Here is a 27,713-nt window from a genome sequence, read left to right on the forward strand (position 1 = left end):
CAGTCTGCCGTAAAGGGATTACATATAATGGAAAGAGCAGTAGATTTAGGAGAGCTCACTAAGAGTGCTAGCCCTGTTGCCCACTATCCGTGAGATTTTTGATAAGTGACTTAACCTTTCTGAGTCTCAGTTTCATCATCTGTAAAATTCAACTATTACTGCTTGCTCTGCTGCCCTTCAAGAGTTGGTGTAAGGATAAATGTGATGAATTATGGGCATCACAACTACATGGAGTGTTCATGTTTCCTTACCTTTTGGAAAGCTTTTCATGAATAGTTAACCCAAATGCACCAAGACAGGCACTAAGTCAAGAAGCATTTGATACAGATCCGATGCAATCAGGCACTTAACAGATGTTTCTTGATAAAACTATCAAAAGAAATTAAACATTACTTACTTGAAATTAATTCTCAAGGCACTTTCCTTGACTTTCACCAGAACAGAGCAATCTTGGGTCCATAGTTGGTTGACCAATTCAACTGTAGTAGTTGATAGTAGTTATGAGCATCGAAGGCTAAATGACCTCGGGCAAATTACTCTCCACCTCAGTTTCTCTACTTGTGAAATAGGGCTAATAGTACCAACCCCAAATGGTTATTATGAGGATTAACAAAGCTTCAAAAATATTTAGAGTAAGTACCTGGGACAGAGTAAGTGTAAGTGCTCAAAGGAAGAATCAGTTCACCAAGTCTGTGACCGCCTGTTGTAGCTGTGGTCACTCTGCCCCTCATTTACAGCCATGCCGGACTGTCCTTCACTTCATGCTGGTCTCATCTCTTGTTACTTCCAACTTGGGCTCAAAGCAAGAATCTAATCCAATGCAGAGAGAGAGAGAGAGACAGAAAGAGAGAGAGAGACAGAAAGAGAGAGAGAGAGAATAGCAGTTTTACTCTTTTTTTAAGTCTTTTTTTAAAGTCAATGAGTCTAAGGATCCCAAGCATTCCCATTCCCCCAATATGAAACCAAAGAAAGCATGCATAGAAGGATACTTGGGGAGCCGGTGCTGTGGCGTAGTAGGCCATCTGGGGAGTCAGCCAGGGGATGGAAGACCTCTCTCTCTCTCTCTGCCTCTGCCTCTCTGTAACTCTGCCTTTCAAATAAATAAATAAACTTTTTTAGAAAAGGATACTTAGAATGTGTAGTAGATAAACAGAACTTAAATTTTTAAAGGTGTCCAATCAAGAAACTGGTAGCTTTGGGATCCGCAAGGAGAGAAGGCCTATACTTCTGGGAATGGAGAGTCCCTACCTGTACTTCCAGGGAAGAAAAGTCCTTGTCAAGGTCCCCCGGGTGCCTAAAGGTCAACCAATGAGGATCAGACCTGCCTCAACCTTTAACCCCCGCGCCCTTATCTATAAAAGGAGCCCTCCCAACCTCTGACGCACGATTTCCCCGCCCCCACTCTGTTGGGACCGGGAACCTCTCCCGGGAGCATAATCCCAATAAAAGCTTGTGAATTAATTGATTCATCTGCCTGGGAAGATTTGTTACACGCTGGACACCTTGCAGAAACCTCTTAGTGCTTTAACTTGCTGTTAATAGTATAGGCCTGGTGTTATGGTACAGTGGGTTAAGCTGCTGCTGCCCACAATACTGGCATCCCATATCAGTGCTGATTCCACTTCCAATTCAGCTCCCTGCTTATGTGCCTAGGAAAGCAGGAGATTGGGCCTCTGCCACCCAAATGGGAGACATGGCTCCTGGCTTCCATCTGGCCCAGCCCTGGCTGTTGTGGCCAAATGGGGATTGCACCAGCAGATGAAAGATATATCCCTGCCTCTCTGTCTCTAACTCTGCCTTTCAAATAAATAAATCTCTTAAAAATATATTAATAGGCAGTAACCATTTAAATATTTACAACAATTAGAATCTGAAGATATACAGAACAATGTCATCAAAATAAAGTCTAAGGAATCATGCAAATGATTTGAATTTTTAAAAACCTGTTTTCTTTGACTGAATAATGCTTCAATGCCCTATTCTGCCCTGCAGGCTTCCTACCACAGCACACATGCACTTCCTCTAAAAACAAAACAAAACACCATGACTGGACTAGGACCAGTAAACACAGCACAACTGACCTCTTTTCTGACTTCGTCTCTGCCAGGAAAACCATCATGAATTAGCTTTTTGTGATATTAGGTTTAACAAACATTGAGATGAAGCACATGAAAAAGAGAATCTGACATACAACTTAGTGGTTACAGGCTCACAATTATATTATTTTTGGATCAACTCAAGACATTACACAAATATTTACTGAGAAATTATTATCTCTAAGCATAAACAAAATAATACTTTCAGTATTTAAGAACTACCTAATAGGTAAGATAATCACACAACATTTAATACAAAACAAAAGCATAGTAAAATATGTTATTGACATAGGATTTAAACTTGTGAACATTAATGAAATGATCAAGCACAAAGCTGGCTGAGGAAATCTGGAACAACTTCATGAAGGAAGTAGCACTCAATAAATATTCAAAGAGGGAATGAGACAGTTTTCCTTTTATTATTGTCAAGTTACTTTGGTTTCTGATTATGTAAGTAGCACATGGTTACTGTGGAGATTTTTTTTTAATCCAAAAAATTTACAAGGAAGAAAACAAAAATCATCTGCAACCCCACTACCTAGAGATAACCATTTCAAGTGATGTATTTATATTTCCCTATTGAACTCAGTAAGTCTAGGAAAGAAGTCTTGATGGTCTAATCTAAGGGTAGAGGGGCATGTATTTGGCAGTGGTTAACATGCCTGCATCTTATATCACAGTGACTGGGTTGGAGTCACAGCTCTGCACCAGATTCTAGTTTCCCGCTAAAGTGCATCTTGGGGGGCAGCAGGTGATGGCTCAGGATGTTGGGTCTCTGCCACTCACACGGGAGACTTGGATTGAGTTCCTGGCTCCCAGCTGTAGCCTGGCCCAGATCCGGCTAGTGCGGGTATTCAGGGACTGACTCAGCAGGTAAAAGACCTCTCTGTGTTACTGCCTTACACTTATTTATTTGAAAGACATAGTGATGGAGAGAGGAGAGAGAGAGAAATATTCTGACTGCTTGTTCATTCCCGAAATGGCCACAACAGCTAGAGCTAGGCCAGGCTGAAGTCAGAAGGCAGGAATTCCATCTGGTCTCCTATGCAGGTGGCAGGGACTCAAGTATTTGAGCAACTATCTTCTGCTCTCAAGCATATTAGCAGGGAGCTGGGTCAAAAGAGGAGTAGCCAGAACTGGAACTGGCACTCTGGTATGGGATGTGGGTGTCCCAAGGGCCACCTAACCCACTGTGCCACAGTACCCATTTTACACACACACACACACACACACACACACATTTTAAAAAGGGGTAGAGAAAGAAAGATATGGAATAGAACAGATGTGATAGACAATGCTATGACGAAATAGTACTGGGACACTGAACATCAAGGAGACAAAGGTGACACCGCAGACCTTGAGTTATATTGAGAGGTTCATTAAGAGGAAGTTATTTTTGGGAGGAAGATCATGACTTTGGTCTTAGTCAGTTTGGGGTGCTATAACAAACTTTCATAGCCTGGATAACTTAAATAACAATCTATTTCAAGATCCAGCATCTAGTAAGGACCTGCTTCCTGTTTTACAAATGGCTTTCTTCTCCTCGTACCTTGTACCTTCACATGGCAAAAAGAAAGATAGCTATCTCTTTAGCACTTCTTCTAAGGGCACTAATCCCATTCACGAGGGCTCTACTTCATTACTTAACTACCTCCAAAGACCTCACCTCTGAATACCATCATCTTGGGATTAGGTTCAACATATGAATTTGGGGGTACACAAACTTTCAGTCCACTGACAATATTTTAGAGTTGAGGAGCTGGTGAGACATGTAGGTATCTGGGAACGCAAGACAGTACAGAATACTGGAAGCAGAAGTATAGAACTAGAGGTCATCTTCCTAGATTAAATATTGAAACTGTGGAAAGAGGTAACTTCTGAAGGGGCAAGTGTAGGCAAAAGAAAACCAGATGGCTAAGATCATAAACATGTCAAGGGAGCAGAAGTAGGCATGTGGAGAAGACAGAGAGGAGGGCTTAAAATGTAACAGGAACTTAAGAATACTATAGGGTCAGAAGCCAAGAGAGTAGAGAATTTCAAGGAGAAAGGAAATAGTCAACAGAGAAGTTGAAAGAAATGAATAAAAGTGGTCATAATGTCAGACAGTGTGTAAGAGCTCAGTAGTGATTCAGGAGAATACAGATGACAAAAGCCAAGAGAAGCAAAGGAACTGTGGGCAATAAACATGGTGTGCTGGAGACAAGAAATCGCCAATCAAGTCCAGGGTTACAGCTAACCATTTACCAGCAGGACACACTACTTATAATAGATCTACCTTGGTTTCCTCATGAAAGGACAGTGACGACAACGATGATGATACCTACTCTGTCCCTGCAATGTTAAGTGGAACGCAGTAGGAAAGATATATGGAATAACAGTATGATGAAATAAACCTAGATGTTACCTACTGGCGTTCTCTGAAATTGAAAGAAAAGGGAGATTTGGGACAGGAACATATAAAATGTTGTTTAAACAACAAAACAAGAGGGTACCAGAGTACATTATAGGACCAGGAACTGACACACTGCTGCTTTACAATGTCATCAGTCTTAACTGACCTTTATTTCAGAGACAGGGATTAGGTGCACAGACTCTGCAGGAAGGCATGGGGAACCTTTCCTCTGCCAAGTGTCATTCAGATATTTACCATTTGTGTGCCACACCAAATGATCAAATTAAAAATTAACTCGCTATAGATGTATTGAATTCTAAATCCCGCCTACGGTTGCCATGGCAGGGCTAGATCAAATAATTTCACAGGCCTTACAGGACCCCCAGGTCCGATGTTCTGTACCCCTCTTCTAGAATCAAACTATGTAGGTTTGAATCCCAGTTTGGCTGACTTCTATGCACTTCAGGTTTCTCAAGTACAAAATGGGAGTAATGTTAATAGTAACAACTCCCTAGTTGTTCTGAGAATTAATGTGTGAACTCCTAGAACAGTGTCTAGCACTCAAGAAATGCTCAAAAATGTTGACAAGTAATACATAAAAGCACTGCCACATGCAAACATCCATGCCTTATGTTAAAATAGCAACAGTGGCATATATCAAAACTTTGATAACTGGCATTTTATGTTAATCTGAGATGAGAAACTGTACATTCCTTCATGGGACTGGACAGAATATGGAATGATCAAATTTAATACCTTTTTTAGATCCTCTTTGGTTGTATTCCACCAAGTAGTTCCTTATTCGTTCCGAAATAACGTGAGCTTACAAAATTGAAAGGCTTTCTTTTCTTTTTAAAAAAGATTTATTTATTTATTTGACAGTCAAAGTCAAGAAAGAAAGGGAGAGACAGAGAGAGGTCTTCCATCCACTGGTTCACTCCCCAAATGGCCACAATGGCCAGGCCTGGGCCAGGCCCAAGCCAGGCCCAAGCCAGGAGCTTCTTCCAGGCCTCCCACGTGGATGCAGGGACCCTAATACTTGGGCCATCTTCCACTGTTTTACCCAGGCCATTAGCAGGGAGCTGGATCATAAATGGAGCAGTTGGAACATGAACCGGATAAGGACACTGGTGCCACAGGCAGCAGCTTTATCTGCTGTGCCACAACACCGGCCCCAACTGAAAGATATTTACAATCCTAGGTATTTGAACTACCATGAAGGAAAGGCCAGTCACCAAATTATAGATAAGCTACAGATACTAGATAAGCTATATAAACTTTGTATGATATTTAACATATGAAGTATGTATAAAATCCATGTACAAAGTAAAAAAAAAAAGGCAAGGAAATCCAGTTACAAAACAACATAGTGAATTCTTTTAAGATGAGACAGTGAAATATGCTAAACATATCACACAATGCAAAGCCACTTGAACCAGGATTATTACCGAGCTTCCACAGTCCATAGCTGACCATCACAGCTAATGGAATAATTCATGCAACTCATTTATTGAGTTGTAACTACAGATTGGCACCGGTGTTGGCTCTAAGGGATACACTGAAACACACAGGACAGGAATCCTAGCCCAACATTTTAAACAGTAAGTTAGACATGTGATGCAAAAGTGATTAAAAATATTTTATATATGAGTTGCCTAATGCAGTATCATGCACACGGGATGACTAAATAAATGTAGTTGTAACATTAGTTTTATTCCATTTCTCTCCCTTCCAATTCATACTGTATAGTCAACAATGAGACCTAGAGACTGAGCATTACAGTGTGCCAAACACGTGCATTAGCTCAATTCTCACAGCTCTTGGAACCTGGAACTGAGAAGACCTCAAAAGGTTTGTGTAAAACAGAAGGTTTATTTTGGTGCAAAAGTTTTTTGAAATCCACGCATACTCCCTTCACTAGTACCCCCATTTTAGATATGCAAGTTAAGGAATGCGCCTAAGGGCAACTATGAGGCGGGGCCTGGGACTCAATTCCGTGGAGCTGGAGACTCAGTACCTCTGCGCTGCACTAACATATTAAAAAACTGGACATTTGGTGCCACCAAGAGAACTTAGGAGTCGGGCTTCCTAGGAGTACTCTGCTCCCTTCCCCGTACAATTTAAAACGACGTGCAAAACTTGTCAGCACTCAGCGGATGCTCACACCCCTGAACTCGGGTCACGTGGGACCACACGAAAGGAATTAAACTTCTGCCTCACACGTGATTTGAACCACGTCGCCGACGTTTCCGAAACTCTGTTCTCTAACCTACCAACTGCTGCACGAAGCCTTCACCGAACGCTCGGAGACAACCGGACCGCACGGCTCAAAGGCCTGCCAGGACCCGGGAAGAGCCCTGAGCGTCTCGGGGCCAGATGCTTCGTCCCGGCATGCACCACACAGGCCCGGGCGACCACGCCGCCCGGAAGCGCCGCCTGCCCGTTGCATGCTGGGAGTTGTAGGCCCCCGGCCGCAGCCCGCGGGCGGCCGTCTGTACTCTCCATGAGGCTGCTGGCGCTAGCCCGCGCGGCACCGACGCGGGGAGCGCGCCTCGCGCTGACTCAGCGGCAGCGGCGGCGTTAGCCGGCCCTCGCGCTCTTTCCTTTCCTGGGGCGCCGACCCCGCCCGCCTGCTCGCTGGCTTGCCTGCCCCGCGCCACGCAGGAGAAGGCGACAGGGTACGCGACGCGGTGAGAGGCGCGCGGCCGGCTCGGTCCCCGGCGTTGGCTCTGCTGTCGTGGCGGAGGACTACGGCGACAAGGACGAGGGCCGCTTTCCCTGCGCCCTGCGTGCAGCGCCGCTCCGCTCGGCTCACCGGCCCTGGGCAGTGCAGGCGGACTGGCGAGATGGAGTGATAGGGAAGGTGACTTGGGGCTCGGGGGGCAGTGGGACATGGCTCCGACTGGGTCCGCGCGTGGCTGCGAGGAAGTTGGCCAGGGCGGCCCGGCCCGGGGGAGCCCCGACGCCTGGGAGGGGTGCAGGCCGGGGACCCTCCATGGCGGTGCTGCTTGGGGCCGGGCGGACCAGGTGGGGGCGGGTACGAGCCGTGGCCGCCCGAGGCCGGCTGTTTCATCACCCGAGTTGCCACGAGGCTTCCTTTTGGGGAGAGATCCAGGGAACGGATGAAGACCAGGCCTGCCGACGAGGGTCGGCATCGCCTGTGGCCCCCACCCCAATCATGGTAGTTGGAGCCTGTCCCGCCCATTTCAACGCAAAGACCTCAAACTTGATAAGGTCCTCCCGCCCGCTCTGGGGGAAAGGAGGTAAAGGGTTTTTTCTGCGTAGTAATTTGCCAGCAGGACGCTCCATATCTTCTGCTCCCTTCCTCCCAGTCCTGCAAGAGGAGAGAAGCGTGATGCTTCCCCGTAACCAGAAAAACGAGTACTTTTTGAGAGCGCTAATTAGTGGTTACTGGGGGAAGTTGCGTTTTATGAAAGCGACTTGGCATGGTGTTAAAAGGCTGGAACGATGAACGCCTGGCTTTTGAACCGGTCTTCGGTGGGTGTGGAGGAATTTTCCCGAACTGTTGGATGCCCAGTAGCCGTCCAGAAAAAAAAAAAAAAAAAGTTAGGGTTTAGTAGTTGTGTTGCTGGCCTGCACCTCGGAGAGGTGCCCGATTGAGACCACGCTGTTAACCGGTGTTAGCGGCTGCACAGCCAGGTGTGGCGGTCGAGGGTAGGTGCTCCTGCATAGCCTTGTCTGGGAAGCTTGTCGCTCCTTCTCGCCAAGTGCAGCTTGGCGGTTGTTGGCGCACATGTAGGTGATTGACCACGTTCCGTTGCCTGTGGTTATCCAGGTGCCTTTCCTGTGGCGATTGCTGTGGAACGGACAACTGTAACGAGTTTGTTTCCTTACTTTGTTTATTGGCTGAGTTTTCCTTAGCACCACTGTTAAGTTTCGGGGTGCTTGGATCAAGTCCAGCAGTTTTCCCTAAAGCCTTGGCAAATGCAAGGAAGCTCTTCCAGGAATTTTCAATCTGGTGCTCATGGAAGCTCTGAAATTGTCGTCTTGTCGTTTTTGGACAAGAGAACTTGCCTTTTCCCCTCCTACGTCCCCCCCCCCCCCCAATCAAAATGCTCATCTAGAATGTCTGAGTACTTCCTGTCCCCCTTGTGCCTACCTTGGGTTATAAATCACCTACTGAGGTTCCACTGTGTACTAGGCCTGCTGTGCATACCTTATCTCATTGAAGCATTTACCAGATGACCAGATGGTCTGTTTCCCATTTCATAGTAAGGGCTGTCTCTCTCACATTTTGTTAAGTTGTCCACATGGCCTCAGTTTAAACATGACAAGACTGGAATACAAGCCCGGGTCTTTCCAAGTCCAAAACTAGTGTTCTGCTTCCCAGGGACAGTGATGAATATTCAAGGCAGTCATTGTCCTTAAAGTTAATGAGAGAAAACTGGTAAACCGGCAGTGACCACGCAGAGGTGCTTAGGAGGGGGTATCTAATCCAATTAGGGAGGCTTGGACAATACGGGTCAAAGTAGTATTCTTGAAAGTGGTGACCTTTAAGTTGAATTTTGAAGGACAAGCAGGGGTTAACCAAGTAACAAAAAGAGCAGTGAGTGTGTGCAAAGATGAAAGGCAGAATACCCCTGGAGAAGGGCCATGTGGTTGGGCATCACTGGCCGTCCTGATTTGGGCTGCAGAATGTCGAGTTTCTCTGAAGTGTCCCGAGGTCAGTGGGGAGTTACACTGCCTTGCTGTGGTCTGCAGGTATGCTGTAAACCCTAAGGGGCTGAGCTTCCTGATCCAAGGGGCTCAGCCCACACCCTGATTTACCATTTTTCTAGCAGGCTCAGGGGAAGCAAGAAGAGCACATTGTGAGACAGGCCATGTTGTGTAGATCTAATCCTGGCCTCACCATTCCTAAAAGACCCTCTCCCCACTACCTCCCACTCAGGCTCTTGGCTTCTTGAGGTTCTCTTTGGGTAATTTACAGAACCGCCCCCCAGCCTTATTGGGAATAGTAAGGCCTGGTCTCTTGTACCTTATAGGAATTAATGCAATTTTCACATCATTTAGGGTTTTCTCAAATTAATATACATTCTTTGAAACCATAAACTGCCTTTGGGGGCCTTATCATGTTCTGTTAGACCCTATATTGTGAAGAAGTAAATTATTTCTCAGAGTTTAAAAAAAGTTTTTAAAAGTAGTAACAAGTCATTTTTGAATTTTTGCATCTACTATTAAAAAAGAATGTTTAAAAGGCATTTCTAGAATTGCTGGCAAGAGCAGAGATCTGTAAAAGGCAGAACTAGTCCATTGTTCATAAGCCAAATGACTGATTTTTCACTCTCCTACTCCTTTTATTTGACTTCTGTTGTATTTTGTAAACACTCCAGTACAGATATTGAACTCTGAGGTCAGTCATTCTCATTTAAAAAAAAAAAAAAGATTTGTGATGTTGGCATCTGGAAATAACTACAATAAGATAATCTGGGCTTGTCATTTCTCTACTTAATACAGTTGCACTTAAGAAGTAACAACAGTGCATAAATTAGATGCCTCTGTTATTTAAAGTAGAAAATAGTTACTTTCTGTACTTTATTGAAGATTTTGAAGAAAAAGAAAACTTGAACACCTGAATTGCACACCACTTTAGATTTTTATAACTTTCTTTTTTGTGGAGTACTTAACAGGACCCATTCTTCTGAGACTTAAAGTGTCTTTCAGTTGTTATTTGGATAAGTTTCCAAAGAAGTCTTTTAAACACTTAAGCCTTGTTATACAATTTCATCCACTTGTTACAGTATTCTAGATAAGCACTTATTTTTTTATCAAGTATTGTTTACTGTCAACTTTGTTTTCGTGTGCAGATGTTTATGGATTCTTCTCTGGGATCAGAGGGCACGCCTGTTGTAATCAGGAAACTCCAAGTATAGCAGCAGGGATGGATGAACAGGCTCTGTTAGGGCTAAATCCAAATGCTGATTCAGACTTCAGACAAAGGGTAAGTCGCTTTGCTTAATGATTTTTGAAAGCATGCTTCTACCGATTTGCGCTAGGGGACTTGAATAAAAACTACATCTGATGACGAAGATCTAATTTAGGGAGAAGTGGCTTGAAACAAATTAGAGGTGAGTATAACCTGAAAGTTTGTGATTTTCTATTTAGTTGGTTGAACAGAAGTATTAAAATCTCATGTGCTTAAAGGTAGATCTTTATGCAACATTAATCGTTATTTCTAATTATTTAAAAGTAGTAATGCAGAGGATTGTTCAAAGGAATTTCCATCTGGTACACATGCATATTTATTTTCATGTTGCTTGACTTGCTCTGTAGAAGTTGTTTAACCCCTGTGTTAGTGTTAATTAACATCTGTGTTGTTTAGTCCAGACAGACATACAGATAAGCAGTTAGGACGAGGCATGTCTTAAACTATACAGAATGATTATGTGACAGGGATTCTATTATGTGGTACTAGGATATGTGGGTAAATGTAAACAATTAACTATAATGTATCCTACAACTATTATCATAACTATAGCTGAACTATAAAAAGAATCTAAAGAACAAACCTATAATTAATTTTCTGAAAGACATGGATGTTCTGAAGTGTGGAAGTGGAAAAAGAGGCATTTTCTATTTCTCATAGCAAAAATTTTTTTTAAATGAGCTAAACAAGGTTAACAATCTAACTTCATACAGAATCACAAGTCCAGAACCTTTCATATTCCTGATGGCTATAAAATTAAGGGCTCTTGGTACTCCTTCCTCATGGTTGATAATTTGCTAGTATGGCCAACAGAACTCAGGAGAAGTTTACTTACTATTTCCAGTTTGTTATGAAGGATACAACTCTGGAACAGCTGATTGGAAAAGGCACAAGGTAGGGCAGTATAGGAAGGGACACAGAGCTTTTCTTGCCCACTCCTTTTTTTTAAAGATTTATTTATTTATTTGAAAGGCAAAGAGAGAGATCTTCCATCTGCTGGTTTACTTCCCAAATGACTACAACGGCCAGGGTTGGTCTGAAGCCAGGAGCTTCGAGCTTCTTTCAGGTCTACAACATGGGTTTAGGGGCCCAAACACTTGGATCATCCTCAGCTGCTTTCCCAGGCATGTTAGCAGGAAGCTGGATTGGAAGTGGAGCAGCCAGGACTCAAACTGGCACCCATCTGTGATTCTAGCATCTCAGGCTGTGGCTTTTTACCCAGTATACCACAGTGCTGGCCCCCCTGCCAGCTCTGAGACACCACCTTCCCAGCAACCAGAAAGTTGAAGAGTTCTTATAGAGCTCAGTCTCCAGGCCCCTCTTGCTAGAGGTTGGTGGTTGGGACTGGAAGTTCAGCCCTCTTGATTACTTGGTCCTTGTAATAAATGGCTTTCTAAAAGCCCCATAAGTTATCACATTTACTTATTAAGCTTTGGTGTAATCCAAAGGGCTCATTGTAAATAACAAAAGACAGTCCTGTCACTCAGAGGATTCTGTACTTGATGGGACTGTGCAAACCTTAAATATATTTCTTATGCCACATTTATACTTAAAATAATGTTTGATGATCTTCATACATAAGATCCCCTTTATTTACCTAGTTCTCTATCAGTGGGAACAACCATTGAGAAAACATTTCAAAACGCATTCCCTCATTCATACAACTGCATGATACAAGAAACTATCACCCAAGTATAAAATGTGGTGACTGTTACCTCAAAGAGAAGAATAATTTTACACCTTGACCTGATTTATACGTCTTTATATACATACATAACTACAGCATGTTAAATAAGTTATTATTGCTAGATGAATTTTGCTCTGATACCCTCTATTCTGTTCATTGGTTAAATTACCGATTAAGACCACTAAATGGATTACATCACTCACTAATGGGACCCACCACAGTTTAAGAATATTCACTCTTTGAAATTAGGTTCTTCTACCTTGTGTCGAGATTTATATAAGCACATGATGGTTTTAAGTAATCTAGTAGTGTTTCTAACGGTTGTATAGTTTTCTTGGCTGTTTGTGATGCTTCTCACAAGTTGTTGAGGTCGTTTTGCCATTTGTACATTGTCACATGTGAAGCTTGCATGTGGTGTAACATGCTGGTGGAAAAGGGTGGCAGAAGCAACTCCCTTCATCACAACAGTGTGGTGGAGGGTGTGTGGACTCCTGCAGCATCCTTTTGAGAGTACACTTGCTGTTTGTTGGCATATAGTCTTCTGATTACAAGGCCCTGAATTCATGAACAGGGGGTGAGAAATGTTTCCTAAACTTTTATCGCTCTTTGATAACTTTCCCAGAACTCATATTGTGGAATTTACTCCAATGTTAATTTGTTTTTTTCAGGGAACTAATATGATACACTTTAAGAATTGAAATACTCTTTTATGTATTAGTAGATCGCATAATGTGCACAATGTTTATCTCTTATAATGATCCTCTTTAATAGCAAATTTGCAATTGGAGAAGCATTCTTCATAATATAATTTTATAATGCATATATCTCAGTAGTGAGGCACTTGACACAGCACTTGTACATTTTCTCTGTCTTCATAACCCAGTGAAGTCTGCAGGGTATTTTTGTGTTTTTTCCTTTGCAGTAAGGAAATGGAAGTTTGAGTTATGATATAATTTGCCTTTCATACCTGTTTTTTGGAGTGATCCCTAAATTGCACATTTTTAGAAGCCTGAATTTTGTGTTTTAACTATTTTTCTGTTAAACTCACTGATTTGCTACTCCCAGAATATTTTGTTTAGTATTAGCCGGGTATTGCAGTTGACTGTTCAAGTAATTTTTTTTCCTTAATTCTTTCAGGCTCTGGCCTATTTTGAGCAGTTAAAGATTTCCCCAGATGCCTGGCAGGCGTGTGCAGAAGCTCTAGCCCAGAGGACCTACAGGTAATTGAAATAAAATTTGTATGATTGTTAGAAGAATTTAAATTTCTGTGAACATGGCAGGACTATTAAGTTTACCTGTATTTGGGAAGTGTTTTCATAAAAAAATTTTTATGACTTGCCTTTTGGAAAGTTATTCACTCAGTATAGAAATGAGGAAAGTAGTGAACCAATAATTTTACCATTCTGGAATTGACTTTAAAACCAGCTGTTGCCAGCGTTCTTTAGTTGTCAGCAGATTGGAATAGAGTATAGTAAAAACTCCTCCTCCTGCTAAGGAGCAAGATGTGTATCCATTTTTAGTTTTAACTTAAAAGAGCATTCAGTTATGTCTGTCAAGATTGGACCAATGCTTTTTCTCTATCTGTACCACAAGCATTCTCTAACTTCTTGTGCTGATCACATTCATGATCCGTCCCCTACAGTTTCCAACTGGATCATTATAGTAGGAAGAATGAGGAAGAATGAGTAGTCTTAGATTTTTTTAGATACTTGTCCCTGTCTGTAAAGTCTTACACTCATATCATGTGTATCAGATATGTATAAGTTTTTTCCTCTACAGTGTAGCTTTCTGTGAATTCTTTCTAAAATATTTGGTTTAGACATAAATAGGAACTATTTTATAGTCATTTAATATCAGGTTTATATAATATAACACGGTTTTCTTTTTTAAAGATTTTATTTATTTGAGAGGTAGAGTTACAGAGAATGAGAGGTAGAGATAGAAATGTCTTCTATCTGCTGGTTCACTCCCCAGATGGTCAATTCAAAGCCAGGAGCCAGGTGCTTCTTCCTGGTCTCCTGTGCGGGTGCAGGGGCTCAAGCACTTGGGCCATCTTCCACTGCTTTCCCAGGCCATAGCAGAGAACTGGAAGAGGGGAAGAGGGGAAGCCAGGTCTAGACCCAGCGTCCGTATAGGATGCTGGTGCCACAGGAGGAGGATTAACCTACTGTGCCACAGAGCGGGCCCCATAACATGGTTTTTTTTAAAGATTTATTTATTCATTTTTGAAAGGAAGAAATAGGAGAGAGAGAGAGATCTTCCACCCGCTGGTTCACTCCCCAAATGACCACAATGACCAGGGCTGGGTCAAGCCAAAGCCAGAAGCCAGGAGCCTATTCCTAGTCTCCAACATGGGTGCAGGGACCCAAGTGCTTGGGCCATCTTCCGCCACTTCTCAAGGTGCATTAACAGGAAGATGGATTGGAAGTGGAGCAGCCAGGACTTGAACTGCTGCCCATATGCGATGCCTATACTGCAGGCAGAGACTTAGCCTTCTAACCACAGCACAGGTCCAATATAATATTTCTTTCTTCTTTTTTTTTTAAGATTTACTTATTTATTTGAGAAGCAGAGGCAGAGAGAATGAGAGGTCTTCCATCTGCTGGTTAACTCCCCAGATGGTCACAATGGCCAGAGCTGCACCAATTCAAAGCCAGGAGTCTGAAACTTCTTCCGGGTCTCCCACACAGGTGCAGAGGCCCAAGGACTTGGGCCATCTTCTGCTGCTTTCCCCAGCCAAAGCAGAGAGCTGGATCACAACAGGACTCAAACCAGTGCCCACATGGATGCTGGCACTGCAGGCGGCAGCCCTACCCTCTAAGCCACAGCACCAGTCCCCCAACATAGTATTTCTAAGTAACACGAATGGCTTAGTCTTCTATACCACAGTGCTGGCCCAACATAGTATTTATAAATAACACATATTTATAAGTAATAATATATTTCTTTTTTTTTTTTTTTTTTTTTTTTTGACAGGCAGAGTGGACAGTGAGAGAGAGAGACAGAGAGAAAGGTCTTCCTTTGCCGTTGGTTCACCCTCCAATGGCCGCCGCGGTCGGCGCACTGCGGCCGGCGCACCGCGCTGATCCGATGGCAGGAGCCAGGAGCCAGGTGCTTTTCCTGGTCTCCCATGGGGTGCAGGGCCCAAGCACCTGGGCCATCCTCCACTGCACTCCCTGGCCACAGCAGAGGGCTGGCCTGGAAGAGGGGCAACCGGGACAGAATCCGGCGCCCCGACCGGGACTAGAACCCGGTGTGCCGGCGCCGCTAGGCGGAGGATTAGCCTAGTGAGCCGCGGCGCCGGCCAGTAATAATATATTTCTACATAATATTAAATTGTTTTCTTATAAAGTAGAAGTGTCAAAGTGAGGGTTGGGGAAAACCGACATGCAGTAAACAACATGGGGTTAGCCATGCCCTCCTGACTGGAATTCTCCATGCACATATTATTGGTCAGTGTTTTATACATGAAACAGCTGCTGGAGTTTAGTGAGAGTTGGTTTTGAGAACATCTGCTGTATGTTGTTAGAGTAAATAAGAGCTGGCTTTTAATTAAAGCATCCTATAGTCATTTTTTTTATGTTTATTTTCATCTACTTAAGAGGCAGAGCAACAGAGAGGGAGACAGAGATTGTCACCAACTGGTTCACTCTTCAGATGCCCACAATAGCCAGGGATGAGCCAAAGCCAAGAGCCAGGACTCATCTCAGTCTCCCACATGGGTGACAGGGGCCTGAGCACTTGAGCCATCATCTGCTGCCTCCCAGGATGCATTAGCATCAACCTGCAACGGAAGCTAGGTAGCCCAAACTCAAACCAGCACTCCAAAGAGGGATGCAGACCTCTGAAGTAATAGCTAACTTGCCATACCATAGCACCTGCCCCTACTTTATTTTTTGAGTTGAAAATCGAAGTCAGGATGGCCCAAGGGTCCCTGCACCCTCATGGGAGACCAGGAGGAAGTGCCTGGCTCCTGACTTCAGATCGGTGCAACACTGGCCGTAGTGGCCATTAGGGGAGTGAACCAACAGAAGGAAGACCTTTCTCTCTGTCTCTCTCTCACTGTCTAACTCTGCGTGGCAAAAAAAAAAAAAAAAAAAAAAAAACGAAGTCATGTTAAGCCTTTGGTGTCAACCATAATAAAAATGGAAATCCTTATGTTTCTGAAGATATGCTAATTAAACCTAACTTTAGAAGTTCTAAAAATTAATATCCATATTATGTATGAAATTGTTTGTTTAATTTATCTAAATTAAGATGAGGTCCCCAAGGCTGGTGCTGTGGGACAGTGGGTTAAAGCCTCGGCCTGCATCACTGGCATCTCGTGTGGGTGCCTATTTGAGTCCTGGCTGCTCCACTTCACATACAGCTCTCTGCTATGGCCTGGGAAAGCAGTAGAAGATGGCCCCCAAGTCCTTGCACCTATGCACCCACATGGGCAGACCCAGAGGAAGCTCCTGGCTCTTGACTTCAGATCTGCGCAGCCAGCTGGGGAGTGAGCCAGAGGATGGAAGACCTCTCTCTCTCTCTCTCTCTCTCTCTCTGCCTCTGCCTCTGCCTCTCCTATTCTCTCTGTATAACTCTGACTTTCAAATAAATCTTTAAAAAAAAAATAAAAGATGAGGTCTCCATTCTTATATGGACCAGTTACCTCTGCATTGGAAAATATGTTCCATGACTGAGCCTGGCCCTATCCGGTTGTCTTGGATGAGCAGATTATCGGCCTGTGAAGGGACTTTGTCATTTATAGCTAGTTAACTGCAAGCCTTCACCGCCTCTCTGGAGACAGCTGGAAGTAGATAATTGGTAGCCTTTAATTTTTGCTCCTGTTCTATATAAAGTCAATGTCATTGTAATTTAGTTTTTTTATATGAGCTGATGTCCTCAGGGTGGGAGTGGCAGTCCATGTAGCTCTGCTTAATTTTTTATTTGACTGCCATAGAATTGACTAGGGTTGAATTTTAAGTAGAACTGGGATGACCATCTCTAATTTGACTTCAGCTGACTCTTCTACCGTTTGTCATTTTATACGTAACCTTTCTGTTGTGAAATACAGGCATTGGCCTAGGAATCCTAACATCTAGGTTTTAGGGGCAGTGCCTTCTGTTTACAAAGCTCTGTATTTAAGGTGCATACTAATTTATTTATTTTTTTGGTTATTTTGCTTGGCATATTTCATGGAAATATTGCATATTCAATAATATATTTTTCTTAGCTTTTTAAACAAGAATTTTAATATTATAAAATGAGATTGCTTAGCAGAAAGCAAGACAGACTCTAATTTGTGAAACTTCAGTTATATTATTCATTAATATTTTGCCTTTGATATGTTTCCCCAAATTCATATTCTACCTACCTAATTTTCTTGTTTTGTTTTTTAGTGATGATCACATAAAGTTTTTCTGCTTCCAAGTACTAGAACATCAAGTTAAATACAAGTAAGGCTTTCTCATTATTTTGACTCAGATTTGTGGGGAGAAGCTTTTCTTTAATTTTTCATTCTTTGAAGAAACCATAACACCAAGGTATAAATTCACCTTGCACATGTCAGTTCCATCCAGGTTGCACGGATGTGTTTTGATTGATCCCAAAGTGTGTAAAAAACAATGAGTTAGTTGATTACATATTAAAAATCCAGACATTTCTGTTTTTGAAAAATCAGAAGGTCCAGCAACACCAGGCCTAAAACTCTACCTACCAGCTTCTAACAGAGCTGAGCGGAGCATGGGCACTTGTTTTCAGACGACTGCTTTAATCAAGGACAAACAGTGAAATGCTGCTGTGAGGACCCTCGGTTTTTCACTATTCTGTAGACCACAGACCTTAGGACGTGGATCTATCCCTGTTGGAAACATTATGTAGCTGTCGTTTCAACATGAACTGAACCATGAAACAAGGGAAGCTTGGTGTTGATTCCCTTCCTGCTGCTCCTGTCCCTGATGAGAGGCACTAGCAGTTTATTTTAGGAAACTATAGATAATTGATTGCTATACAAATTTTTCCTTTCAAATCTGTAAAAAAGCTGTTAATTTTCAAAATACAGATACCACTTATAGCCATTATTATTTTTCTTCTCTATTTTGAACAGATATTCAGAACTAACCACTGTTCAACAACAACTAATTAGGGAGACGCTCATATCTTGGCTTCAAACTCAGGTAAAATAGTAATTTTATGCAGTACATCAAATTACCAGATACTTACACTTTTATATTTGCACTAGAGTTTACAACATTACCTCAGAGATTTTTGTCATTTTTTCTCAATTTGATCCTATAGCTTTTTTTTTTCTGAAGTGCTAATTTTGAAGATAGGTGGAAACAGTAGTTTAAAATTATATTGATAACCAAAGCTGTCATAGTTTCCATAACACATTGTGGAAAAACTGGTTTTAAAATATAATTTTCTTTTTCACTCCTTGACAAAAGCTCATTTGCTGTTCACCTCTCTAAGGTGAGCTCTGTTAGCATCACGGGAGCCTTTTTGAAAGGACAGTAGAATTCTTTATTTCACAGTACGTTCTTTTAGAAAATTTTAACTAATATAAACCTATAAAACAATTGCTAGAAATTTTATTTTCCTTGAAGATCAAACTTACAATTTTTCTTCTTAGAAGAAATTATAAAAACTATCAAAATGCTACACAACTTTAAGAATGAGAAGTAACCATCAGAACCTTAGTTCCTTTGATTGTTCCTAGGCAGTCACTTAAATACTTAGATAGTTTTGAAATAATCTACTGCATAGTAATCTGGACCATACTGAAGTTTGGTGGGGTTTTGCCTATCAATGATAAATAGGAAAATAAAATGTGTTTCGAGTCTTTGCAATTTACATTTAATTTCATGGAATATTTCTTTGTCAGATGCTGAATCCCCAACCAGAGAAGACCTTTATACGAAATAAAGCAGCCCAAGTCTTCGCCTTGCTTTTCGTTACAGAGTATCTTACTAAATGGCCCAAGTTTTTTTTTGACATTCTCTCTGTTGTGGACCTAAATCCAAGAGGAGTCGATCTGTACCTCCGAATCCTCATGGCTATTGACTCAGAGTTGGTGGATCGTGACGTGGTACATACATCTGAGGCAAGTAGTCTCCCATTAATGTTCAGTTTTTAGTATAGATTTTGTAGGAAATACAATGAAAGAAGGAAAGAATTTTTTGCCTTTGGAGACAGACTTTTTTTTTTTAGATTTATTTATTTAGTTGAAAGGCAGAATTACTTAGAGAGTCAGAGACAGAGATCTTCCATCCGCTGGTTCACTCCCCAAATGGTCACAATGGCTGAAGCCAGGCCATTCCAAAGCCAGGAGAAGAAGTTTCTTCCAGGTCTCCAGTGCAGATGCAGGGGCCCAAGTACTTGGACCATACTCTGCTGCTTTCTCAGGCACATTAGCAGGGAGCTGAATCGGAAGTGGAGTGGCTGGAACTCAAACCAGTGTCCAAATGGAATGCCAGCATTGCAGACATGGGCTTTACTTGCTGTGCCACAGCACCAGGCCCTGGAGACAGACTTTGTTAAAAAATAATTATGGGGGCTAATGCTGTGGTGTAGTGGGTAAAGCCGGCACCTGCAGTGCTGGCATTCCATAAGTGCTCCGGTTCGAGTCCCGGCTGCTCCACTTCCAATCCAGTTCTCTGCTATGTCCTGGGAAAACAACAGAAGATGGCCCAAGTTCTTGGGCCCCTGCACCCATGTGGGAGACCCAGAAAAAGGTCCTGGCTCCTGGCTTTGAATCATCACATCTCTGGCCATTGTAGCCATTAGAGGAGTGAACCAGCGGTTGGAAGACCTTTATCTCTGTCTCTACCCTGCCTTTCAAATAAATAAACAAATCTTAAAAAAAATAAAAAAGAATAATTATGGGCTGTGTTGTATGTGAGGCTATTGCCTGCAGTACTGGCATCCCATATGGGTGCTGGTTTGAGTCCTGGCTGCTCTGTCTACTTCCAATCCAGCTCCCTACTAATGTGCCTGGAAAAGCATCAGAAAGATGGCCCAAGTCCCTGAGCCTCTGCACTCACAGAGGAGACTAAGATGCTCCTGGTTTCTGGCTTCAGTCTAGCCCAGCCCTGGCCATTGCTGCCATCTGGGGAGTGAACCAGTGGATGAAAGGAAGGTTGTTTTCTCGGTCTCTCCCCCTCTCTCTGTCACTCGTAACTCTGCCTTTCAAATCTTTTTTTTTTTTTTTTAAGGAATAATTATGAATATACCCAGTGTTCTGATTTTTGTTTTACAAAGGGACTTGTATTTCATTTTTTTTAAAGTAGGTAAATTTTTTTCAGTGAAGTACAGATTAATTTTCTCCTATGAATTTGTTGGAAAATATGGCCTGTGTAATTAATACTCCTGGCTACACAGTCTTAAAGAAGTTCATAGAAAATGAATATTATGAAAACACTAAACATGGATTTCAGCATTTTCGCCCCCAAATACAAACATCTTCAAGCTTTCCACTGACTTTCAGAAGTGTCCTCATATTGTTCCTAAGCAAGGAAGAAGCATTTCTTCTGTCAAACAGTAACCACTGCTGTCTGCTTCTGAATTCTCAGCCCTGTAGTCCGTCACCCTGGGATTTTTCTAGTTGTTCATTAATGTGTATACCTTTCTCCTTATTCTTAAAGGATACAATAGGAAAGGCTTCAAATGTGTATAATAATTTCAAGTTGTTATAATGAAGCTGTATCTGTAATATTTAGTATATTTATAAATGTAACTTTAAAGGGTACTATGCATTTAAGTTATTGCCATTTTCTAAATTGTTTGGGTACCATGTTTATATAATATTGAGAAATAATTTATACATGCTTAAGATTTCTAAGCAATGCTTACTTATGGTTTGTATTTAGTAAGAAATTAAGTCTGGCACCAAAGTAGAAACTGAAAGAGGAAGCACAAAGAATCACAGGATGTGATTTTAGAGCTGATAAATAGGAAATAGTGGCAAGGAATGTGTTAACAATCTGGGAGTTTTAATGTCAAGGAAATTACTGTGTGCAACTCTATTCAGATGACATTTATTTGGTATTTTGTTTTTTAGGAGGCTCGTAGGAATACTCTAATAAAAGATACCATGAGGGAACAGTGCATTCCAAACCTAGTGGAATCATGGTACCAAATCTTACAAAATTATCAGTATACTAATTCAGAAGTGACATGTCAGTGCCTTGAAGTAGTTGGGGCTTATGTCTCTTGGATAGACTTATCCCTTATAGCCAATGATAGGTAAGTGTGTCTATAATGTGTTTCAGTATAAACCTCTATAACATAGTATCTAAAACTTCATGAATTTAAAAATAACAGTTGTATTTGCCCATTACCAGGTTTATAAATATGCTGCTAGGTCATATGTCAATAGAAGTTCTACGGGAAGAAGCATGTGACTGTTTATTTGAAATTGTAAATAAAGGAATGGACCCTGTTGATAAAATGAAACTAGTAGAATCTTTGTGTCAAGTATTACAGTCTGCTGGGTTTTTCAGCATTGACCAGGTTAGTAAATTGTTACATAAAGTTTTTAAAGTTTTAGGAAACATTAGGTTAGGTAGTAAGTTAAATATAGTCACTTTTGATTTTTCTTCTACATGTTGGAAACTCTCAAGATTATAATAACAAGCCACTGTTCCCAGAAAACTGTAATGTTATCTGTAATATTTGCCTTAAACAATAGATTATGCCAGTTCTTAACTTGCAGGTCTGGAACTTTGCTTATAATTCTGCATTTCCTACAAACTTCTAGGTGAGACTGACACTACTAATCCCTGACAGTAAATTTAGTAGCAAAGGACTGTACTATTTACATGATCGTGCATTTTGACCAACATTAGACTTGGTAATAGTTTAATATTGCAATTGCATCATTCTTTAGAATGTGAATTTGTTTGTGCTGCTAGAGTTTAGCTAACCCCAATAGAGTACTGCCTTTAACTGTGGTTAAGTTAGTAATTTAGAAAGATAATTTGAAGATTTTTATTTTACTTCCAGCCATGACAGATGAAGAATTCCTAAGATATCTTTGTATTGCTGATGTGTCAATAATACGGCTTTAGTGTTTGTCTTGTTCACAGACCAATAGTGTCTTCTTACATTCCTATTTACTCCAAAAAAGGGGGACATTGGGGCCGGCGCCTTGGCTCACTTGGTTAATCCTCCGCCTGCCGTGCTGGCATCCCATGTGGGCGCCGGTTGTAGTCCCGGTTGCTCCTCTTCCAGTCCAGTTCTCTGCTGTGGCCCAGGAGGGCAGTGGAGGATGGCCCAAGTGCTTGGGCCCCTGCACCCGCGTGGGAGATGAGGAGAGGCACCTGGCTCCTGGCTTCAGATCAGCGCAGTTTGCCGGCCGTGGTAGCCATTTGGGGATTCAGCCAGCGGAGGGAAGACCTTTTTTTCTCTCTCTCTCTCTCTCTCTCACTCACTCACTGTCTATAACTCTGCCTGTCAAATAAAAAAAAAAAAAAAGGTGGGGGGAACATGCATTTGACACAGTTGGTTAAAACACCACTTGGGTCACCCGAATCCCAAATTGGAGTGCCTGCAATTGAGTTCCAGCTCCACTTCTAATTCCAGCTTCCTAATAATACACAACCTGAAAGGCAGCAGGTGATGGCTCAAGTATTGGGTCTCTACCACCAATGTGGTAGTTGAAAAGTCAAATTCTTAAACTTCGCCAGTCAGATTCAGATTGAGTTGCAGGTTCCTGGCTTCAGCCTGGCCCAGCTCCAGTTGTTGTAGGCATTCGGATATTGAACCAGGTGGATGGAAGATCCTGTCTTTCAAATAAAATAATAATAAAAACAACAAAATTTGTCCAGTTAAAATGGTAGAATTGTTAAATATCTAATGTCATTGTAAAGTTGAACCTTTTTTTTTTTAATTAACTTATTTATTTGAAAGAGTTACACAGAATGAGAGGCAGAGAGAGAGAGAGGTCTTCCATCTGCCAGTTCTCTCCCCAATTGGCCGCAATGGCCAGAGCTGAGCTGATCCGAGTGCCAGGAGTGTCTTCCGGGTCTCCCATGCAGGTGCAGGGGCCCAAGGACTTGGATAATCTTCCACTGCTTTCTCAGGCCATATCAGAGAGCTGGATTGGAAGTGGAGCATCTGGGACTCGAACCAGCGCCCATATGGGATGCCTGCACTGCAGGTGGCAGCTTTACCTGCTATGCTACAGTGCTAGCCCTGTAAAATTAAATCTTAAAGTTGGCACTGAATTCATACTAAAGTTTAAGTGATTTCCCTCTTACTTTTAGGGTAGGTGTTTTTTTTTTGTTTGTTTGTTTTTTTTAATGTTCTTCTGAACAAGCATGATTATTTTAACACATTTGAGAATAGGTAGCTACCTTTTAGTATTTGATGCTTAGTCATTATTATGAATTGTCATTAGAATAGGAATAGCTAATAATGGTTGTTGAGTGTTTGTCCAAGTGCCACCTACTATCCTTTTTTTTTTTTTATTTTTTATTTTTGACAGGCAGAGTGGACAGTGAGAGAGAGAGACAGAGAGAGAAAGGTCTTCCTTTGCCGTTGGTTCACCCTCCAATGGCCGCCGCTGCAGCCGGCGCACCGCGCTGATCCGATGGCAGGAGCCAGGAGCCAGGTGCTTTTCCTGGTCTCCCATGGGGTGCAGGGCCCAAGCACCTGGGCCATCCTCCACTGCACTCCCTGGCCATAGCAGAGAGCTGGCCTGGAAGAGGGGCAACCGGGACAGAATCCGGCGCCCCAACCGGGACTAGAACCCGGTGTGCCGGCGCCGCAAGGTGGAGGATTAGCCTATTGAGCCACGGCGCCGGCTAGGGTAGGTGTTTTTAATTTGACATCTGTCTTGACTGCTTATAGGAAGAAGATGTTGATTTCCTGGCCAGGTTTTCTAAGCTGGTGAATGGAATGGGACAGTCATTGATCGTTAGCTGGACTAAATTAATTAAGAGTGGGGATATCAAGAATGCTCAGGAGGCACTGCAAGCTATTGAAACGAAAGTGGCGCTGATGTTACAACTGCTAATTCATGAGGATGATGACATCTCCTCCAATATTATTGGGTTTTGTTATGATTATCTTCATATTTTGAAACAGGTAAATCTTTGTTTTCTTCTTTTTATCCAGTAGATATAAAGGAGTCATGCAGAATTGGAAAATGCAGGAAAAGTAAAAATAAGAGAACACCCAAAGTTCTGTTAACTATAAAGTTATTTATAGTTGAATATTAATGTATTTGTGTCTCTTTAATAAAAGAAGTTCTTAGGCAAAAAATGGGAGTGGCTAAGTTTGGAAATTTGCTAAACTAGCAATTATTAATTAGTTATTATCCAAGCTTTAGTTATTAGTCTACAGATTGAGGTTAGTAAGTTATTTTTTCATTTTGGACCTGTATTCTGAATACAGTATAAATTTTTCTAAGCACGGTTTGTTTCAATTGCATATGTATAATTTCTTAAAAATAATATAGTACAGCTAAAATTTTCCCTAGGAATTTATTTTCCAAAAATAATTTGAAATGTAGGTGGTATTAGTCTGCATATTATAGCATGTAGTACTTTAAACAATTAGTAACTTTTCATTGTGGCATTAGACAAGAGAGCCATTTCTATCCTGTTTGCATTTGATTAATTGAATCAAGTTAGATTTGCTATTTTTCCAAAATGAAGTTAGCTTCTATTTTATTGTTACAAATAACATATCCCTTTGTGATTACTTTATGAAATTTTAGGCAATGTGGGAAGGTATGATTACTATTGGTAATCCCACTATGTATGTGTTAATTGATTTCTAGACTTTAAAAACATCTTGTTTAAAAACAAGATGAACTCATCCTTTTACTGCCCTGTAACCTGCTTTGCTGAATGCAATATGGGTATCTTTGCAAATCAAATTCATCTCTGTGTCAGGTTATTTACTACAAGTGAAATTTCTAGATCTTAGGTACATTTTAGAAAGAGGTGTTTTTAGAACTATTTTTGGAAAGTAACTATGTATGTTTTAGATGATATTTTAATTGCTTAGAGAAATATCTTTAAAACGAAGTGTAACTTTAGGAAACCTATTAAATTATTGCTTATTTCTTAACAGCTTACAGTGCTCTCGGATCAGCAAAAAGCAAATGTAGAGGTAATGATCATCTTTATGCTTCTTTCAAACCAGTGACAGATTCTTTGTAAGGAATCTACCTTGAAGTGTAGCTTAATGTGAAATTAAAGGAGATTGATTGACAAGAACTATTTTATTCTTAACCTTAGGCAATCATGTTGGCGGTTGTGAAAAAATTGACTTATGATGAAGAATATAACTTTGAAAATGAGGTAAGAATTTTTGCATTGAAGAGAAATGTTTCAATTTTTTTGATTACTTAGATCAATTAATATTATAAGTTTTTATTGTTTGGGGGCCCTTGAAAGCAAGAACTAGAATTCAAAAAATTAGTCGTTTTTCTATTGACATGAACTTTGGGTAAAATTAATGAAAGCCCCATAATCCTTCATTTTTGTTATTTTGTTCATTAGCAACCTTTTTAAAAATACTGTAGCATGGCAGTTAGTAAAATTACTGTTGACAGTATTATTGGAAATAATATCCGACTTTGTATTTAATAAAAGGGATGAGTTGAGGCCTAGTCAGTGGGTCTCAGGTCCTAAGTCTTTATGGGAGAGTGAGCATTTAGCAGATGTCTGGACATGTTCTAGTTAAACGAGTGGTCCACAATCGTGAGTGGGTTGTCTTCTAAAGCACAGGAGCCACCAGGAGCTGTCTAGGGATTCCAGATGCGTGTGCTGTTCAGTTGTATGCTCAGGTATTCTGTTCCCCACTTCAGGTCCTCAGAAACTTTGGACTGTAAGGGAATAATGGTGGGGATGGACCAGCATGCTGCACTCAGGATATACCAGGCTCCTAATTAATATCTCCAGTCATACAATATGACCATTTTTTACAGTGGACACTGAGATGCAAGGAAAATGAGGGGCTGAAGGTTCCAAAACTGTGTGAACCCATTCTGGGTCTCCTCTCTTGCCCTTAAACTCCTTCTTACACTGCTTCTGGCTCTATGCTTTTGAGCTTTAAGGCTGTTATTCAAAAAGTATTCATTGTGAGCAGGAAGGGAAAAGCTACTAAGCATAGTAAATTTTCTGTATAAATAATATTGGTGAAAAAAGTATACAAGCTGTAAATGCAGAAAACCAAAGTGCTAAAAATGTATATGAATTTTAAGGTATTTAAGGTTTTTAAAGAGGATTTTGACTTGTATAACAGGGTGAAGATGAAGCCATGTTTGTAGAGTATAGGAAGCAGCTGAAGTTATTGTTGGACAGGCTTGCTCAAGTTTCACCAGAGTTACTGCTGGCTTCTGTTCGCAGAGTTTTTAGTTCTACACTGCAGTAAGTTTCTTACTATTTTTGTAATAAGCCCACCCTTCCTTTGTCCCTGCTGATAGTCTGAATTAAGTGATTCATATGAGTTATCCTATCCGTGTTACTTGTTAAGATCTTATGTGTGGGGTGGGCTTTTGGCACAGCAGTTAAGCTGCTAATCAGAATATCCACTCTCCTGGGTTCTAGTCCCACCTCTGCTCTCAATTCCAGCTTCCAGTCAGTATATACCAGGAGAGACAGCAGACTCTGGCTCAAATAGTCATCCACATGGGAGACCTGGATTGAGTTCCTGGCTCTTGGCTTTGACCTCACTCAGCCCCAGCTGTTGTGGGCATTTGGGGAGTGAACCATGGAATGGGAGATCTGTTTTCCGTCTCCATTTGTGTGCCTTTCAGATAAATAAAATTAAAAAAAAGATCTTATGAAGAATCTTTGGAAACAGTGCACTTTTCTTGTCTCTGGTTTATCTTGATCCTTTCTGCTTTGGTGTTATAAATTATGTTGCCTGACAGCATTAACAATTGCTGTGGCTTTTCAGTAATTGCAGAGACTTTTGTTGGTGTCTTGTTACCCTGTGTATCACCAGTTGTGTAGAAAGTTTATGTTCAGATCTCACTGATATATTATACCTTGGTAGGAATTGGCAGACTACACGGTTTATGGAAGTTGAAGTAGCAATAAGATTGCTGTATATGTTGGCAGAAGCTCTCCCAGTATCTCATGGTGCTCACTTCTCAGGTGATGTTTCAAAAGCTAGTGCTTTGCAGGATATGATGCGAACTGTAAGTATACTGAAGATAATTTATTTTGAACACAATTTTCTGTTTTCAGTATAAGCTATTAGGAGTTCCTTAATTGTTAGAGTTTAGTATATATTAATAATGGGGCATTTTGATACTGCAATTAAGTAAGAATGAATTTTTTAACTTTTTCTTGTTCCAGTTGGTAACATCAGGAGTCAGTTCCTATCAGCATACATCTGTAACATTGGAGTTCTTCGAAACTGTTGTTAGATATGAAAAGTTTTTCACAGTTGAACCTCAACACATTCCATGTGTACTGGTAAGTATATGTCTTACAGTGGATTTTTGTTATTCAGAAACTCTTGAAGTACACTGAAACTAGCCCCTCCTCCATTTCTTTTAAATGGACAACCTGGTTTCTAATCAGTCATTTACAGCAAAGTCCTCGAGGGCCCATTTGTATGTAGTATGGAATTATTTGTATAGTCCTTATC

General features: G+C 41.3%; 1 protein-coding gene across 2 annotated transcripts in view; it reads left to right on the plus strand.

Moving 5' to 3' along the window:
- The first annotated feature begins 6,712 nt into the window (after positions 1–6,712).
- Positions 6,713–27,713, plus strand: part of XPOT (exportin for tRNA) — a 42,370-nt gene continuing 21,369 nt past the window's right edge. The window contains exons 1-14 of one of the 2 annotated variants that reach the window (XM_051845640.3): positions 6,713–7,166; positions 10,314–10,447; positions 13,257–13,339; positions 17,501–17,557; positions 18,208–18,277; positions 18,985–19,203; positions 21,160–21,344; positions 21,443–21,611; positions 23,952–24,188; positions 25,182–25,220; positions 25,349–25,411; positions 26,358–26,482; positions 27,114–27,258; positions 27,419–27,538. In XM_051845640.3, the coding sequence (XP_051701600.1) occupies positions 10,388–10,447; positions 13,257–13,339; positions 17,501–17,557; positions 18,208–18,277; positions 18,985–19,203; positions 21,160–21,344; positions 21,443–21,611; positions 23,952–24,188; positions 25,182–25,220; positions 25,349–25,411; positions 26,358–26,482; positions 27,114–27,258; positions 27,419–27,538 (1,572 nt within the window). In that variant the 5' untranslated portion in view covers positions 6,713–7,166; positions 10,314–10,387. Of the gene's footprint in view, positions 7,352–10,313; positions 10,448–13,256; positions 13,340–17,500; positions 17,558–18,207; positions 18,278–18,984; positions 19,204–21,159; positions 21,345–21,442; positions 21,612–23,951; positions 24,189–25,181; positions 25,221–25,348; positions 25,412–26,357; positions 26,483–27,113; positions 27,259–27,418; positions 27,539–27,713 lie in introns of both variants that reach the window. The other variant, XM_051845639.3, reaches the window with a different exon arrangement.

Source organism: Oryctolagus cuniculus, chromosome 11 (assembly GCF_051225735.1).
Source record: "Oryctolagus cuniculus isolate XC-2025 breed Fujian yellow rabbit chromosome 11, ASM5122573v1, whole genome shotgun sequence".
NCBI lineage: Eukaryota > Metazoa > Chordata > Mammalia > Lagomorpha > Leporidae > Oryctolagus > Oryctolagus cuniculus.